This window comes from Schistocerca piceifrons, chromosome X (genome assembly GCF_021461385.2).
Source record: "Schistocerca piceifrons isolate TAMUIC-IGC-003096 chromosome X, iqSchPice1.1, whole genome shotgun sequence".
Taxonomy (NCBI): domain Eukaryota; kingdom Metazoa; phylum Arthropoda; class Insecta; order Orthoptera; family Acrididae; genus Schistocerca; species Schistocerca piceifrons.
Window position 1 is genome coordinate 748,097,258 of NC_060149.1, and position 18,893 is coordinate 748,116,150.

Below are 18,893 nucleotides of genomic sequence, written 5' to 3' on the forward strand. Positions count from 1 at the left end.
CCATGGTAATGTGTGGTTTATTGGTTTCTTCATCAATTGTGCCTTAACTGTGTGTGATGCTAAGCAAAACAACACTGTTATTATTTTTTGGCACATATGACACCATTGTGGCATCTGTCAGGCATCCAAACAGTAAAGAACCAATATTCCTGGCTTGCAGTAGTAGGAATTCCCGGGGGATTTCCCTTCTATTTATTTATTTGTTTGTTTATTTTTTCCCAAGAGTTCCAGTGCAACTGATGTGTTTCTCCAAAAGTGAGATTATCAATGGGTAATTAATATAACAGTTATCAAAAGTAATATTCCAATTGGACTCATTCAAAGTCTCTGCTAGTTGATGCACAATATCATATAGTTTATTTGACACCTTGTAAAGGCCATTTGATTGTGTTCTACAGTATAACTCAACTGATGCCATGTAGAATGTTTTGACATTGCAAATAGCAAAGAATTTCGAGCCACACTTGGCTGGTTTGTTTGGTATGTATTGAAGGAACGAACAAACAAGCAAACTCTCCCAAACTATAGCTTTCCTTAAAATTTGTAACAAATTTATCCAAACATGACAGGATCGGTGCAAATTTATCTTTCTCATGTCTCCAAGTTCTTGTCACTCCATCATCAAATCTAACACTTCTGAAGAGAAATAAGAACTGTTTGCATGGCATACAAACTCATGAGAATCATCATACCAGTGCCATAACTACTCCATAGCTGTTCATCATTTGCTTTATTTCCACTGTTCAAGCCAGTCAAAATAAGGGTTCTAATAAGAGCACAGACTTTTCTGTTGATGTCTCCTTTACTTCTCTCTCTCTCTCTCTCTCTCAAAAATATACTTGTTTTGTGATATCATGTTTCTAATATGCAAGTTGGTGTATTCCACAATGAAGCAATCATTTCCTCATTAATAGTCTTTGTGAAAGGTGTCACTTCCTTTGTTATATCCTCAACAGACCTCTTTGGACCAAGAAGGATTTTTGTTCCGTTTTTGCAGGTTTGGCTATAATACTTTCCTTGGATCATTTAGTTTTACCATCTTTACCAACAAAAGACTCACAAATAAAATCAAAATCATTGTCACCAACATCATCATTTTCATGACATTTCTTCGTCTTTAAGATGTATACGTTCATTTCCCTCTAACGAACCAGCTTCTATTTCTCATTCACTGTTGTGATTATTAACTGGTTCTGTCTTCTCGCCAAATTGAAATCTTTTGCTGTCACTTTGCAAACGTAATTGTAACTTTTCTGTCAAGAGAACAAGTGTTAAATGATGTGCACTCCATTGTACATGTCAGTGTACCTATTGCAAATGCTCCCTCCTGTGATGGGTTTAAACTCTACAAACATACATGTTACATTCATGAAGGTTTTGCTTTCAGAAGGTGGGTTCAAATCCCCCACCAGTTACCCAAATTTAGATTTCCCATGGTTTGGGATAATTTTGCAGAAGGTGAATGCTGGGCTGGTTTTGTTGAAAAGACACAGCAGCTTTTCATCGTCATTCTTCTCCAATCTGAGATAGTGCTCTATCTGTAATTATCAGGCCATTGATGGGACATTAAACCCTTATCTTTTTGTCCTCCATCTTAACATTATGAAGCCTTCTCTGCTTAGCATCATAGTTCATGTCACTCCACAAGTGGCTGCAACAAACGTTCGCTAAATTTTGGATGGCTTAGGATCTTACACTTTCAATTATGTAACATAAATATTGATCATTGGTGTTTGTCATACCATGATTGTCACTAATTAAACCTTGTCTGTACTGAACCTGTGATACAGTTGTTTACAAAGTCAGTGAGAGATGAACAATTCACTGCATGCCTCTATTTAACCTACTTTCACAATCTTCATTACAGTATGCCTGCTAACTAATGGCGTGATACCATTCAACCAGCTTTTCCATGTTACCTAACCAGCTTTTCCATCTTACCTGTTCTCTTCACTTGCACAGCTCCTATTACCATCCTGCTTTCAAACTTAGAATTGTCTGCTACATTCATCATATCGGTCAGTTAGCTGTTAGTGCCTCTGCTTTGCATGTGATGTTTACTGTGATAATCACATAAGTATTTGTGTCTGTTAGTTTACGGTTTTTGCAAATTGTTATGGTTCTCATGGTTATTCCCAAATTTATGGAAACCAGGTTCTTTTAGCCTGTTCATTTCTTTTAAGCTAGTCTGTATACAAACAAAACTAAGGAAAGGGTAATAAAGAGTATGACGGTATATGATTAGCATCCAGCTCGACATCAAATAGGGGAAGAAGAAACAAAATTATCTCGTTGTTGGGATTCAAGATGACGTACTATGTCCAAACCAAATCAGACTGTTTGTTGTAGGGAGCTTTCTTTAACAAAGTAGATCAGCTCTCTCTCTCTCTCTCTCTCTCTCTCTCTCTCTCTCTCTCTCTCTCTGTCTGTGTGTGTGTGTGTGTGTGTGTGTGTGTGTGTGTGTGTGATGATTTGAGGAATATGTTGTAGTTTGGAAAGAAAGTAATGCTAACCATGAAGTGATTTATTATTTGAGAAAACGAAGAGCTCCTATGTGACATCATTTTCCTGCCTTTCCTATAATAAATATTTTAAATTATTAGTTTCCCCTTATTTGGAGAGAACTGCTGGTGTGCAACAGTATACTGAATTAATGAATAGCTGCCTCAGGTACTGCAATGTTCTTTATATTAGTCCACAATCAGTTTCAGCTTTTATATTGAAGCCATTTTCAGATCCACTAGTAAATGGCTTCAGTGTAAAAGCCAAAACTGTGGAGGGGAAGAAAGTTAGCAGCTTGAGTGACTATTCATTAACCATTTTGAAACTGTAATGGAATAATGCAGGTTTTCATATATCTTGCTCCTTTCTGTCTGTCTGCTGAAGGTTTTAAGATGCAATTTTTGTTTCTGTTTATTGCATCTATTTTTCATATTTTACTTATTATTTATTTGAGCTGATAAATTTGGTTTTCCTTCCATTCCTCAATTCTGTGTTTTGTTTTTCACCATCACAGTCTTCCTGCATGTAACGGTCATGTTGTCTTTTCAATATTCATTCACATTTTGCTAATACCTCATTTTTCCTGCATATTACCTGTAATATTTACCTTTATCTCTTGTTTCCTCTGCCGTCCAATAACTACCACACTGTGGACTTTGTGTCTTCCACACATTTTCATTCTCTTTTTACCTTTCTTTGTATTTTGCATATGATCATTGAAAAGTATGGTGCTGTAGATAGCAGAATTGTATTAACACGATTCACGTTGTCCGTCGCACTTCACATAGTGTAGACCGGGAACTGTCTGCTAGGCATGCCCGATATAAAACTGACTGGGCACAGCCCGTGGTGCCTGAGTTGTTGTTGTTCCACCGGCAGAGGGTGCGGCCGAATTCTCGCGTGCCCTCTGGTGGACGGTACTTCACTTGTGGCAACTACTGTCCGTGACGCGCCATGCCGATATGTGCCTCCCGCGATCTTTCTGGTGGCTACTGCAACAGTATTCAGCAACATTTCTGCAAATTCTTTCAGTCACTGTTCTAAACTTTAAAAAAAGTCAAATTTAATTTCAAAGATTAAATCATCTTTGGCAGTTAACAACATGTACTATTTATCTCTTGTGATGTCATGTATAAAATGAATATGAATGAAATATGCAATTTGGGCTTGGTATGTGACATCTTAGTGAGTCGGCCTTACCTCACACTACATTTAAGGAAAGTCTAAAGTTCCATGAAAAATTTAAATTTTGTGCAGTGTATTATTTGTGTCAGTAATTCACACAGCACAAACATGTCAATAGTCCCAGAATAATATCAATATTTTTTTGTATTAATCATACCCTGAAGTCTCTTTTCCAATTGAGACATATCTTAAGAAACATCAAGAGTATTGTATCTGGACTGTTGACTTTTGTTGGGGAAAATAATAACCTTTCACTAGTGGTTCAATGATGATTAAATTATATGGAGTGTATATCTAATATATGAGAAACACAAGTGCAATAGTGCAAACGACATAGTGAGTACAGTTTGCAGCGTAGTCTGGCAGTTTGCATATGAGGCTTCAGAAACATACTCCAGTTTGTCCATGCAAACTGTATAGTTTCCAAATTTTGCCTTGTAGTCTAACAGGTCCTTTTGTGTCATAGAAAATCATTAAAGTATTTTAAAATGCAATGAGTACTGTGTGATGCTGCCAGTATAAATACTTTTGTTGACTGTTGCCTTAAGTTACTTAATGGAGATTTCATGATAATTTATTGCTTTTATTTGAGCTTTTTGGCTAAAGCCAGTAATTATTTTTGTAGCTGCCAGAGAATCACCAGGTTTGCATGGTTGTGTGTGTTTCATGAATCATGACCATACAACATGGAAAATTCATCAGCAGCAGAGATGATGAGCAGTGAAAACCTTCATTGTATTGTTCTTTTTGTATTTTGCAGGTGGCAGTCTACTCAGTATTGGAAGTTTGGAAAAGAGGAAGAGCTTGAAGAAAATAGCCAAAAGTATAGGTTAGCAATTGTACTAATCAACATTTACGTATGCTGATGAGTGATGGAAACAATAGTGACCATGACAATGCCAGGACTGTTGTGGAATCTAGTGATATTTCAATGTCTGAAGCAACAGGTGGCAGCACAGGAGGCAGTAATAAAATCAATCTGTCTGCAGACTGTGGGGCGTTGCTCGGGTCAGCCTCTGACAGCGTGGGTTTTGGGAGTTGCACGAGTGGCGGAAGGAGCTCTGTCTTGATGGCTTCCATCTCTGCTCTGTATAAAACTTAGAAAACTATTGGTGTGATCTCAAATCATAATGCTGCTGTGGTGTGTGAGTAGTACAGCTGGGGTTGGTCTGTAGCAACAGCTGTGACTGGGAACAGGCCACCAGCATCAGACATTTCGTCAAAAGAATTATCCTCAATTGCAGAAATGGTGGTCAGGGCATGGTTCATAGTGCTCAGTGAGGTAGTAGACCTCTGTGCCTCACAAGGAAATTTTAGACTGCATGTACCACAAGTAGCTACATTGCTCCCTGGAATAGTCCCAGCAGAATTAACATATATACACTCCCAGGATTGCTTGGGTTTTTCCAGGGAACAGAACGCTTTGTCAGGACTTCACCGATGCGTAGGTCTGATGTTCCCAGTATATTTACTCTTACATTTTTATGAGGGACTAATCTAATCACTATATCATGAATAAGAGACTGTGTAAGACACATTACACTTTTTTGTAGGTCTTCAAAATTAAATTGGTTCATGGCAGCTTCCCATACATTACTGTCTTCAGCCTCCCTCTTGAGAGTGGTATAGGTGGTGGAGCTGGTACAGGGTTGCCAGGGGTTCTGGAAATCAGGGAATTTCAAACATGTCAGGGAAATTTGAAAAAAAAAACTGTAATAATCTTTTTTTGTCTCAGTAGACAAAATGGTTCGTTAACTGAGGTGTCTTGCATCGTCACTGGCTTTACTTCCTCATTACTACTGCTTCTTCCCTACCTACCACTCTCCTCAGCTTGCAGTCAGTGCTGCCACCGCTTCTTGCCACCTGACGAGAGGCAGGGAGGCATGAGGAGTGTTTTGTTTGGATCTGATTCTGAGACTGTAGATGGCTGTCATGTGTATCTGAGTTGTGTGTGGGTGATTGTGTGAATGTGTGTGTGCTCTCATTTTCTGACAAAAATTATGATTGAAAATTTAGTTCTGAGAGTGTGATTTTCTTTTATACGTGCCTCTCTGTGGCTTAGCAATCATCTTTACTGTGAGTTGCTACCTATCCTCATTATTATTGATTCTCAGAGTATTTGAACAAGTTATCCGTTGCACGGATTGATCACCGTGGTCTCATTTCATCGACATGCTGACTGTGGCTCATGAATAGCTGGCCACACGAGTGGATTTCCACGATGGGCCAAAACCACAGGCCTTTCCTGCGGGTATGTGTCACGGGTTGAGCTTGCCAATCTAAAGCCATTCAGTTCCCACTAATGAGCAGGCCCTGCCCATCGGATCTAGTCTGACTGATCTGTCCACAGGCCAGATCAGTTTGTGTGTAGTGTAATGTAGGGGATATTCATGGTTTATCCAGGACTGTGGTGCTCCTCAGTAGGTCTGAGGTCACAGGCAATGGATTTCAGGGATTGTGACTGTCTCACTGCAAGTACATTGTACAGTGTGGCATTTTATAGACATTTTATTTGTTCTAGTACATTTTGGCACTTAAAAAGTGGTTTATATGTTAGAAAGTATGGACGATAAGAAGAAGAAGATTGTCAGTCACTGGGGGTTTGTACACTGTATACTGAAATATTTTTTGAAAGAAAAGTCAAAAAATACCTGTAAAGTAATAGGTATGACACAGTGGGTAATAACGATAATAACGAACATATTAGAACCAAATTTTATTGTCAGTCACCTACACATTTCTTCCTCAACTTGTACACTTCTTTCAAGAGACCTACTTTATTTTCTGAGGTTATTTCTGAAATCAGTGAAGATATTTCAAATCTGTCTTGCGACTCCAAGCAAATACTTATTTTTGTCACCCAATATGTTTCGATTTATTGGAATAAAATAACATTGGCGGTCTTAATGAAACACACATACCATTTGGCTTGCTGTCTCCACCTAAAAACAGTTCATTACAAAAGACATTGTTGTTAGTACTTAAGCTTTTTGCTCACACCAGGAAACACCATCTGCTTGAAGTTTTTTTAGATATTTCCTTGTTTACTGTAGCTGCAAAGACGGATTGTCAACTTACATTTGAACTTAACCTTGAGATCTCAAAATTCATCAGGGAAAAATGCAAGACTTGTCTGTAAATCAGGGAAATATCAAGCAATTTCGCTTGGGGAAACTTGTGGCAACCCTGTGGTATCTTCCATGATCTGGTTGATGTGCTCTAGTCTCGGTCTGCCTCTTTTTTTTCTTTACTTCTACTATGCCTTCAGTGATACTTTTAATGATACCATCATGTCTCTGAAGGTGGCCAACCCACGTGTCCCTTCTGTGTTTGATAAGCTTCAGGAGACAAGGCTTCCCTTCCTCCACTCTGTTGAGCACCTCTTCATTCAGCATTCTGTGGTAACACCACATCCTGAAGTCTGTTATTTTGTGATTTATGCTTGTCCCAGTGTCCATGTTTCCCTTCCGTACAGCACCACACTCCAATTGTCTTTATGAGGTCTTTCCTGAGGTGTTCTTGTTAAAAGCAGCTTTTGCCTGGTGGTTTCACCATGCAATATCCTCCCTGGATCTTCTGTCTGATGTAATTTTACTCTTTAGTCAGGCAAAGAATTCGATGGTCTTCAGTCGCTCATTAATAAATGAGCATTGGGCAACAATGTTTTGTCTACTCACTGCTAAGATTTTTGTTTCACCTTTATTAATTTTCAATTATAGGAAGAATTGATGGTGATTTCCATCTGGACCAGCATTGCTTAATTGTTCTGCAACTTCAGTTAACACTATGATACAGGCAGAAACTCTCAACATGTCTATTTTCTTACCATGAATTTTAATTCCTTCTACAGTCTCTTGTTTGTCCCTAACATCATCATCTGCCCTTGCAATGTATCCATTGAACAAGACGGGAGAGTGTGAGTTGCTCTTTCATATACCCTATTTTACAGTAGCTTCTTCTTGATGTTCTCAATGCCTTACCACATCCATCTCTTCTCTGTATAGTTTCTGCACTACTCATCTGTTTGTGTGTATTTTATGCCACTCTCTCTCTCAGCATCTTAAAAGTATTCGCCAGTCTACCCTGTCAGATGCTTTTCTAAATCAATGAAGACAATATATTGAGCCTTCTATAGTGTTTCCTCAAGAGTATTGTTTCTCATGTACCTGCACTCCTTCTAAAGACACATTGTGCATCTGTGATGATTGCATTCATTCTGCCTTCTAACTGCTATGAAATGAAAGAGGTCAATATCTTGAGGCCCCTGTATTGTTCAAATCTGTTTTGCAGATGGTTTCTGTGACAAATTTTTATAGTCTTTTGGGAGCTCCCCAGTTTCTTATATAACTTGTACGAGATGGAACAGTTCTTCACGTAGCTCTTCTCCAGCAGCCTCAATGAGTTCTGCTGCTATATCATCAACTCCTGGGGCTTTCTCAGATTGCAAGAAGGAACTCATCGCTCACAATGTAGTCTCCCTCTTCTTCCAGATAAACTTCCTATTCATACAAAAAATTGCACTGTGTGTATAGACCTTGAAGTTCAGTGGCCTATAAAACACAAGACTGAACCTGTTGTTTGGTGCTGTGGTCAAATTTTACCCTTGTAGCTATGATGTTAATTTGCTTAGTATAAGGACTAGTTTTCATATCATAAATTTCAGAAAATACTAAGTTAATAGGATGAACTAATAGCTGTGACTTTTGAAGGGAAGGAAGGAAGATGCAGGTTTTACAACCATAAATATGGTTCACATGGTGCAAGCCAGTGCTACTCTACCTCTGACAGGCTGGCCTATCTGGCACGAGTGGGCTCAGTCTGATATGGGTCACCGGGCAGCACCGTACCACGTCTCACTCGCTGAGCTGTGCTTTTACCAGGCCGGAGCACTGGGCTGTCAACACCTCATGTATCGCGGCACAGGCTGAGGACGCTGATTGAATCGTGAGCCTGGAGAGCCAATGTCACCCCATCATCTTTAAATGAGATGATCTCTAATGTGTACATTATCTCATAATGTCACTTATTTGGATGAAATTTAGTAGTAGTACAAATAATTGATTGTCTAAAACTGTTTTCTTAATTTCTTTTACGATAAACTGTTATCATTCACTTTTTTGCAGTTCCTTAGAAGTTGTGGCAATACAATGAATATTTCATTTTGTGGAGCATTAGCAGCTAACACAATATGCTATTGTGTGGTAAATATGGTTGTTAAGGGCATTTAAATTGACTGAAAAATAAACTAATAATCATTGTAAACATGTTTTGCCTGGTGTGAGAGTAAGTGCAGTTTTGGTGGCAGAAATAACAAGAACGTCATCTTGGACTTGTGAGATGAAACTGCAACTTGGTCCAGTCCTTGAATGATAGGTCTAGGAAGTTGGTGGAAATGCTCTGCTCTGAGACAAAGACAAAACAGCACATCCATAGAGTTTTAGCCTTGTCAGATGAAGAATCTGGTTGATAAACAAAAGGATAACTACCAATTTAGTTGTGTATGTAGTCTCAATGAATGTTGGTTTAGTATCGCTGCTAGCGGACGTCATGATGGGGAGCGCAGTCGGATAGTACAATAACCTGCCATGGAGGATGCACGGGATGTGTACGATGGGCAGACCCACTGGCGGAGGTGTTTACTTGTGGGTGGCACTTGGCCAGCTGGGTCAGTGCTTACTTGGAGTTCGACCACTGCGAATCTCACCTAGCATATCGTGCTGTGTGTTGTACTGAATGCTTAGCCGATAGCCGTGTGCACAAGTCCATGCTTGTCTCTATGTAGGTTCGAACTCTGTGCTTCCCATAGATCGAATCACACGTATAGTGCAGCAACATTGTCATGCTTATGTAGCTACTAAAGAAGGCATTATTGTAGTTGCTACTATTTTAAGTTGGTTTGATTTGATGTGCATTCGTAATCTAGTGAGAGCTACTGTAACCACAAAGTGGTAATGTATGGACACTGTGAACACACTTCTATTTCAAATAAAATTATGGGGAGCTACTGAGTTCATCTTTGTGTGTTAACTTGTGAACTTTAGATAGTGGAAGAAAAATAATACTCGGAGGAAACAGATCAGGAGGGAGAGGTATTTGTGGGTAAAATTTTGTCTGTTAATTTTCCGCTTAAGGTTAGAATAAAGTCTCAAACTTTGGTGTTTTAATTATTATAACATCATTTGACAATGATTCTTTTTTTTAGATGTACAAAATTAAATTACACCAGATAAGAAATGCTCGTCATTCAAGAGGAACAGATTTGGAAACTGGGCTTCTGAGAATGACAGACTTGAGAATGTCAGTATGTTTTGAAGGCAAGACTGCACCTAATGACAAAAAAGCCAGACAGTGAAGACCCAAATATGTTGCTTTACTACTGGAGGTTGTGGCATCAGTGCTACCTTTGTAGACTGGAATGCAAGATTTTAGCTGTTCCAGTTACTAATTTATTTTGAGAAATTAGTTCTATAGCTCACACGAAGTGTAAGTGATTGTGATAACATACTAGACGTCTTAGTGACAAACAATCCTGAGCAGAGAGCATCTAGATGGATACAGGAATTAGTGACCACAAGGTGGCTCTAGCGAGATGGAATGCCGTACCAATCCAAATCCACCAGAAATAAATATGAAAGATATCTATTTAAAAAAGCAGATAAAACTCTCTTGCTGGCTTTCTAAGAGACAGTCTCCATTCCTTCCAAACTAACTATGTAAGTTTTAACCAGATGTGATGTAAATTCAGAGAAATAGTGTTGACAGCTATTGAAAATTTTGTACCAAGTAAATTAATAAGATACAGAACAAATCCCCCATTGTACACAAAACTGATCAAATGATTGTTGCAGAAGCAACAAAAAGATGATGCTAGATTTAAAATAATGTAAGATCTCAAAGATTGGCAATGGTTTTCAGATGCTCGAAACTTAGTGCAGACTTCAGTGTGAGATGCTTTTGATAGTTTCCAAGATGAAACTCCCTTCCAAATGTGGCAGAAAATCGAAATTGATTCTGGTTGTATGGAAAGCATACTAGCAGAAAGACACAATCAATATCTTCATTATGTGATGGCAGTGGTAGTATTATTGATGACAGTGCAACTAAAGTTGAGTTACTGAACACAGTTCTGTGAAATTCTTCAACGAAGAAGAAGCAGTAAGTATTCCAGAAGTCAAACAAAGAACAGCTGCCAACATGAGTAAGTTGGCATTCGTAAAGAAAAGTAACTTAGGCCACTTAATGAAGACAAATCTTACAGTCCAGATTATGTACCAAATTGATTCCTTTCATAGTATGCTGATTAAATAACTTAATTTGTACCTATCACATACAACTGCTTGCTCGATGAAAGGCTCATATGTAAATACTGATAGGCTGCACGTATTATACCAATAAACAAGAAAGGAGGCAGAAGTAATCTGCTGAGTTATAGACCCATATCATTGAAATCGATTTGTAGCAGGACCTTAGACCTTATACTGAGTTCCACCACTATAAAATACCTCAAAGAAAGTGATCTATTGATGCATCTATCACATAGAAAATCTTATGGGAAAGTGAAGTAAAGGCTATGTTTTATTGGAAGAGCACTTGGAAGATGTAACAACTGTACTCGAGAGACTATGTACACTACACTTGTCTGTCCTCTTCTGGAGTATTGCCATGTTGTATGGGATCTTTACTTGATTGTGTTGATGGAGGATATAGAAAAAGTTCAAAGAAGAGCAATTGGTATTGTGTTATCAAAAAACAGGAGAGAATGGCCATGGATGTAATAAGTGTGTTTAGAGTGGCTGTCATTAAACCAAAGGTGTTTTTCCTTGCAATGAAATCTTTTGAAAAAATTTCAATCACCAACTTTCTTCTCTAAATGCAAAAATATTTTGTTGACTTTCACCTATAAAGAGAGAAATTTGAGAAATCAAAGTTCTCCCAGAAAGATTTCGGTATTCATTTCTTCCACATGCTGTATAGAGAGGAACAATCAAGAGAGAGTCTGAAATTGGTTGTATGAAACCTCAGCCAAACATGTAAGTGTGAACTGCACATTAGTCAAGTAGATGCAGATTTAGTGCCTAAGCAGGATGTAATTTCAGTTGTGCAGGACTTGTCATTTCACAGAAAAAGGGTACAGTAAGTGCTCAGAATTAGAATTGCACTCTACTTGTACACAGTTGTTTGGTAAGGTTCTCATCAAAATTATTTACTGTAAAATTGCAGACTTTTCTTTCACGGAGTTACAGAAAGAATAAGTAATTCTCCATTTTTATTTTTATCTTGAACCTGATGCAGAGAGCTCACAAGAGACAAAAGCTTCCTGCTTCTTGAGATTGTTACCTAAATGAGAGCTTTTTTGGTAGCTATGTTTGTAATTGCAGTATTTTTTTCTCATATGGAAATGTAAAAATACATGCAACTGCATATGCTGTGATAACATAGTTCTTGCAGCTTTAATGTTTGTTAATGCTGAAGTAGTTGTGGAACTGCAGAAGTTTGGTTAGGAGTTGCAGAACTGCTGCTAAGAGACTACCATCTGGGACAGTTGTTGATGATTACATGTTTACAAGGAAGATGTGACAGACAATGACATATTCAAGAATCTTGCTAAGTAGAGTTGAGAATCCAAAATCAAAGTCCATGCTATAAGCAAAGAAGAGCTCAATTGCATACAGGTATCTGAATGTTGATTAATGATGGCTTCATACACAAATGCCACAGTGTGTACCAGTCTATCATAGGCACAGGCTATTGTACTCATTTCGCACTTGAATACCCAATATGACTATATAAGTAGTAGTGTCTCTGCTGTCCTGTCAGAATTGGTATTGCCATTCTAGGATATCAAATAAGCCATATGACACACTGTCTCTGAGGTTGTGCAACCACAGATTTCTTCCCCTGCCCAATGACAAAATTGTCCCATGAGTACCACACTTTGAAGAAAACTAGTGCTACCAGGCTAAGCTACTGGGGACGATAGTGTGTTAATGACTGGTTTCGTTTTAGACTGTCACAGATTGTAAGAGCAAGAAAAAAATATCAGTTTAATTGGCAGGTTATCAGTCATTGGAAACCATATGAGGTGGTGCATCCTGCTTGGCAATATATCATAGTCCATGCAAGTGGTGGAGGGTATAGTTTTTTAGGGTTTAATGTGGGACCAAGCTCTCAGCAATGCTGCTGTTTGTGGTTTTGTGTGTGTGTGAAAATGGTGAGGAAAACCCTAAAGATGAGCTGGTGAGACAAGTGAAATATTAATTGTCCACGTTTGTGTACCCATCTAATGTTTGATTGTCAACCTGCAATCTAGAGAAAATAATGAATATCAAGTTTCAGAACATGTTAGTGTACAGCTAGACTGGAGGAGTTTGTGGAGGGGATGTAAATGGCGTGAAAAATTACACTAAAAATAGAAAAAGCACCAGCATTAGAGATGACAGGACAGTTTTGTGTACGTTGAGCTCTTACATTTGCGAGGACCAAGATGCAAGGTACCTTTGGCAACCTGCTGGAATCATTCCCGGAAGGTGAGCCAACATAATCTGCTTCTCAACAGTTAAATATTGTGGTGGCAGTTTGTTCATTTTCCTTTAGAGTTATGTTACTGTAATCAGCATTATAATGATGTATGATCTATGTGTATGTTATTTCGAGTTTTGAGAGATGGAAATTATCTGGCTATTGAGATAAGATATTCATGTCATATTTCATAGTCAGAGGTCTTAATCAGTTCTGGGCATTATATAGTGTGTGGATAAGTTAACAGTATCATCAAAAGGGGAATAAGAAACCAGTTTTATTGCTGACATTATATTAGTGCTCAGAGGAAATCTCACTAGTTATTCAGGCCTGAGAATGCTTTCCTTTCACCTTCATCTAATTCCTTGGTCATTCAAGGGATTGGTACTACACTACAGAAACAAACAGAGTGAAACCACTGTTTATTACATCACTGAAAGGAAGAATATTAATGCCTTTCTCCACCTGCAGTCCTCACAATCTTCGATTATGATATGCTTCATGCCAGAGAAGTTTACAACACATTGTGTTGCAAATAAATGTTCAAAAAATTTGAAAGCAGCTTATCTCACTATGTGAACAACATTGTTGTAGGTGACAAACCTAGTTTCACTATTAAAAAATTATAACAAATCAAATGTGAGTTTTTAAATTGAGGGCACAACCATTGCTGTCAGAACATTTGTCTGCCACGAAGAAAATGGAGACTGTTTTCATCGCCATAAGGGATACGAGATGTAAGAACATATTCTTGACTCGCACACTGGTAGGTGGTATGGGGATCTATGGCTGCCTCAAGTTTCAGCACATCTTTTAGAATCATCCACTAAGCAGTCCAAGATCAATGATTGACAGTTTGTTCTTTTATCATGACAAGGATCAAATACATGTGTACAAAATACACTGAAGAGCCAAGGAAACTGGTACGCCTGCCTAATATTGTGTAGGGCTCCTGTGAACATACAGAAGTGCCGCAACATGACTTGGCATGGACTCAACTAATGTCTGAAGTAGTACTGGAGGGAACTTACACCATGAATCCTGCAGGGCTGCAGACAAATACGTAAGAGTATGAGGGGGTGGAGATCTCTTCTGAACAGCACTTTGCAAGGCATCCCAGCTGTGCCCAGTAATGTTAATGTTTAGGGAGTTTGGTGGCCAGCGGAAGTGTTTAAACTCAGAAGAGTGTTCCTGGAGCCACTCTATAGCAATTCTGGATGTGTGGGGTGTCACATTCTCCTGCTGAAATTGCCCAAGTCCATCAGATTGCACAATGGACATGAATGGATGCAGGTGATCAGACAGGATACTTATGTACGTGTCACGTGTCACGTGTCAGAGTCCTATATAGACATATCAGTGGTCCCATATCACTCCAACTGCACATGCCGCACACCATTACAGAGCCTCCACCAGTTTGAACAGTCCCCTGCTGACATGCAGGGTCCATGGATTCGCTTAGTTGTCTCCATTCCCGTACACGTCCATACACTTGATACAATTTCAAACCAGACAGTCACCATGCTTCCAGTCATCAACAGTCCAATATCAGTGTTGATGGGCCCAGGTGAGGTGTAAAGCTTTGTGTAGTGCAGTCATCAAAGGTATACGAGTGGGCGTTCAGCTCCAAAAGCCCATATCGATGATGTTCCATTGAATGGTTTGCACGCTGACGCTTGTTGATGGTCCAGCATTGAAATGTGCAGCGATGTGTGGAAGGGTTGCACTTCTGTCACTGAACAATTCCCTTCAGTCGTCATTGGTTCCGTTGTTGCAGGATATTTTTCTGGCCGCAGCTATGTCAGAGATTTGATGTTTTAGCAGATTCCTGACATTCACGGTACACTCGTGAAATGATCGTACAGGAAAATTCCCACTTCAGCGCTACATTGGAGGTGCTGTGTCCCACTGCTCATGCGCCGATTATTAACACCACATTCACACTTACTAAAATGTTGATAACCTGCCATTGTAGCAGCAGTAACCAATCTAACTACTGGACCAGACATCTGTTATCTTATATAGGCATTGCCGACCACAGCGCTGTATTCTGCCTGTTTACATATCTCTGTACTGCTTCCCTAGGGCAGCATAATAGATCCGCTGCTTTTCACGATTTACATGAACGATCTGGTTGATGGTATTGAGGGTGGCATTAGACTGTTTGCTGATGATGGAAAGTAGTATCACACGAAAGTTGTGAAGAAATCAATCAGGATTTGCAGAAAATAAATGCGTGGGGTAATGACTGGCAGTTATCTCTCAATATTAGTAATTGTAACCTACTGCATATAACAAAGTGAAAATCCCCATTAATGTATGAGTACAAAACAATTGCCCAGTCTTTGGAAGCGGTAACATCCATCAAGGATCTGGGCGTGACTATTCAAAATGATCTCAAATGGAACAATCAGATTACACAAGTAATGGCTAAGGCGAACTCAAGATTGCAGTTTATTGGTAGAATCCTGAAGCGATGCAGTCCTTCAACAAAGGAAATTGCTTACAATACTTTAGTTCATCCAGCCTTAGAGTATTGTTTGTCTGTATGGGACTCTTACCAGTTGGGTTTGATTCAAGAGATTGAGAAGGTCCAAAGAAGAGTGGCAAGATTCGTGACTGGTACATGTAGCCATTGTGAGAGCGTTACAAATCTCATAGAAAGTTTGAAGTGAGACACACTTGCAGATAGATGACGCGCTAAACTGAAGGGGCTGTTCACTAAATTCCAAAATCCAATCTTCGCCGAGGATGTAGAGGATATATTATTACCAACAACCTTCAAATTGCACAATGGTCACCATTCAAAGATAAGGGAAATTAGAGCTTGTACTGAGATGTTCAGACAGTTGTTTTTCCCTCGTGTGACCTGCGAGTGGAATGGGGGGGAAATACGACTTCGGCGTGAATAGTGCCCTCTGCCCCACACTGCCTGGTGGCTAGCAGAGTAAATATGTAGATGTAGATGTATTTGAATATGCATGCCTATACCAGTTTTTTTGGTGCTTCTGTGTATAACTACTATTTGGTTGCAGTGAACTCTAAAGTTTTTATAGATATTCTTTACAGCTCAGATCTTACCCTTGTATTATTTTACCTTCTCTCCATCAGTGAAAACATAGTTGGAAAGATTCAAACTTTTCTGTGGATGAAGAGCTCCATCAGAAATGGAAAAAAGGTTGTGAGTAACTGCCAGAAGGCAATTGGAAATAATAGTGTGATGATTTGTTTTGGAAGATGAAGCAATGTATTGTCTGTATTGGAGATTATTAAGAAAAAGCATTACAAATTGAGTTGTATTGCAAAACAATCCTAATATGAGGTTCCTATGGCAATAGGAGTGCCTCGCTGTGGTTGGTGGGTGGCAGTTTGGTGTGGAGTGTGATGTCTGAGTGAAGGAAATACTCATGTCTAAAACTTCTGCTTATTAACGTGTTTAATTGCAACCATGGTCTGTACTGTACCATACTGTAATGTCCATTCAGTTCACTGTTGGGCTGCCCATTTGACTAGTGTTGCTACCTTCTGCGAAATTTGTGTCCAAAATAAATTCCACATTTCTATCCATTACCTGGATCCCCTTGACACGATCTATTTCTGTTTTTTCAGTCTTCTCAGCTGTGATCCTGACTACAAATTCACATACACTCCAGTAATTCTCATCTATAGCTCTTTCACTCCACAATCAATGAAGATTCTGATCACACTGTGTTGCAAGTCCTATTGCCATTACCATTCCCCCTGGATTTGTCATACTTCTCCTCAGAAGATGCTACCAGTTTCCATCATTTATCTACTGGTAATGTTGTTGGATTCTAGTATTGTCACCCTCTTTCACAATCAGAAGTATGTAGTTTCTGTAGTAATGTGAGTCTATCACATTGGTTGGAGATAAGAAATCTGTTGAGGATTAAGCTGTTTCAGTTTGTCAAACCCTCAACTCTAAAACATCCATTTTGTAGCAGAACATGTATTTGTGATAATGGTCAACAAGCATAGACTCAAAACTGCCAAACCACCAAGGTAGGGTGAAAGTAAACCGTACTACTCTGTTATATCAGTTTATCAAACATATTTACTTTGGCACAGTTCTGTAGCTACCAGTACTTTTCAAAGGAAACCACTGCATGTCAGTGTTGTAACTCTGTTAGTGGCAGCCAGCCTTTCCTGCAGTCACTGACTATCTTTGACTAGGTTCCAGTGGTTTCTACAGCATTGTTCGCTACCTCTATGCTGTTATCTTACACTATTACCTATTCTAATGCATCTGACCATCAATGTAAATGTTTTAAAGCTTTCCAACAAATATTTGAAAATATTCCAGTATAGAAATTTTGTATGAAGGACAAAATCAGATGCCAGTTTTGGAATATTAATGACGAGAAAAGGTGGTTTTGCTTCAGTCACTGGTTGCGAAATTAACGTTCTACTTTTATTTTTAATTGTTCGATGCAGTAGGGAAGCTTTTGTTGTTGAGTTTTGTGTGCAGTAGATAAAAATAATAGCACTGTTGCTGTGTTTATAGGAACAAATTCTGTGTGGTTTCAAAAATACGTACTTACATACAAACTGATAGAAACAGTAATTCATCATCAGAATAAGTAATTTGGTGCCTAATATGGCTCATTTTACTTGCTGTCCTCATGATTTAATAACTGTGAACAAGTCTTCAATTAAAGTAAGAGGGTGGAGGGAAAAATGCAATTACTGTTATCAGACATAAAGAAACTGGCATTGTCTAATTTTATCTGCAGTACTTGTTGATTCATTTTTTGCAGCAGAGTATGTGAATGGGTGTAAATAATTTAGAAGCTAAATGTTTAGTAGATATTGAAGAACACAAGTAATGGAGAGTTCGATTTTCAGATGGACACTTTATTTTTCAGGAAAGAAAGTGGGGAAAGGCTCAAATAGCAAGTTGAAGGAAGAGTCATTTGATGGAAATCTTGGTCCCAGCCACCGAAGAATTGGCCAGATCGCTGGAGAAGCTGACCCTGGTGTAATCAGTGAAGATGAGGATGAATTCACTGTAAATATTATATTATGTATCAAATTTCAATTAATTGACTAATGGAAATAGGAATCACGTACTGAAATGTTTTCAATTCATATAGTGTTCATAATCTCCACATGTTTCATAGCTGTTTGTTTCTTCAGTCTTGTATTGGGACTAGAGGCAACTGAGTAATAGATATCAAACAATGGAAAATCTGGGATGGAATAATGGCAATATAAGAAAGGGACATACAGGGTGTCACATCCAAACCTCCCTGATTTCAAAGACCCAGGAGAGAAAAACCACAGTAGATACGACAATGAAAAATGCACCACATTGTAGAGCATCTCAACACACACACACACACACACACACACACACACACACACACACGCACGACCATTGCCTCTGGCTGCCGAAGCCGTACATATATTCTATTTTGGCTAACAATAAACGTCTTTGGCCCCTTAAATACATTCAGTTTGAAAATATCTGGCTTTAACTTGAGTGTTTCACTTGTTATCATAAAGTGTTTGACAGCTCTGGCTCAAGCTATGCCTTATGTTTACAATGGAAGTAAGCAACAAAAACAGCCACCACCAGTTTGAAATATATAAAAAAACCAACTACCAAAGACATCATCATAAATAAAAATTCTTATTGCCCAAGTCGAAGATCTACACATGTTTCA

At 38.7% G+C, this 18,893-nt stretch overlaps 1 protein-coding gene across 1 annotated transcript in view; it reads left to right on the forward strand.

Moving 5' to 3' along the window:
* The window catches only part of LOC124722925 (rab11 family-interacting protein 1), a 99,954-nt gene that overhangs the window by 61,281 nt on the left and 19,780 nt on the right, over positions 1-18,893 (forward strand). Inside the window, exons 6-7 of the mRNA XM_047248087.1 lie at positions 4,448-4,516; positions 18,093-18,235. Coding sequence (XP_047104043.1) covers positions 4,448-4,516; positions 18,093-18,235 — 212 coding nt within the window. The remainder of the gene's footprint in view (positions 1-4,447; positions 4,517-18,092; positions 18,236-18,893) is intronic.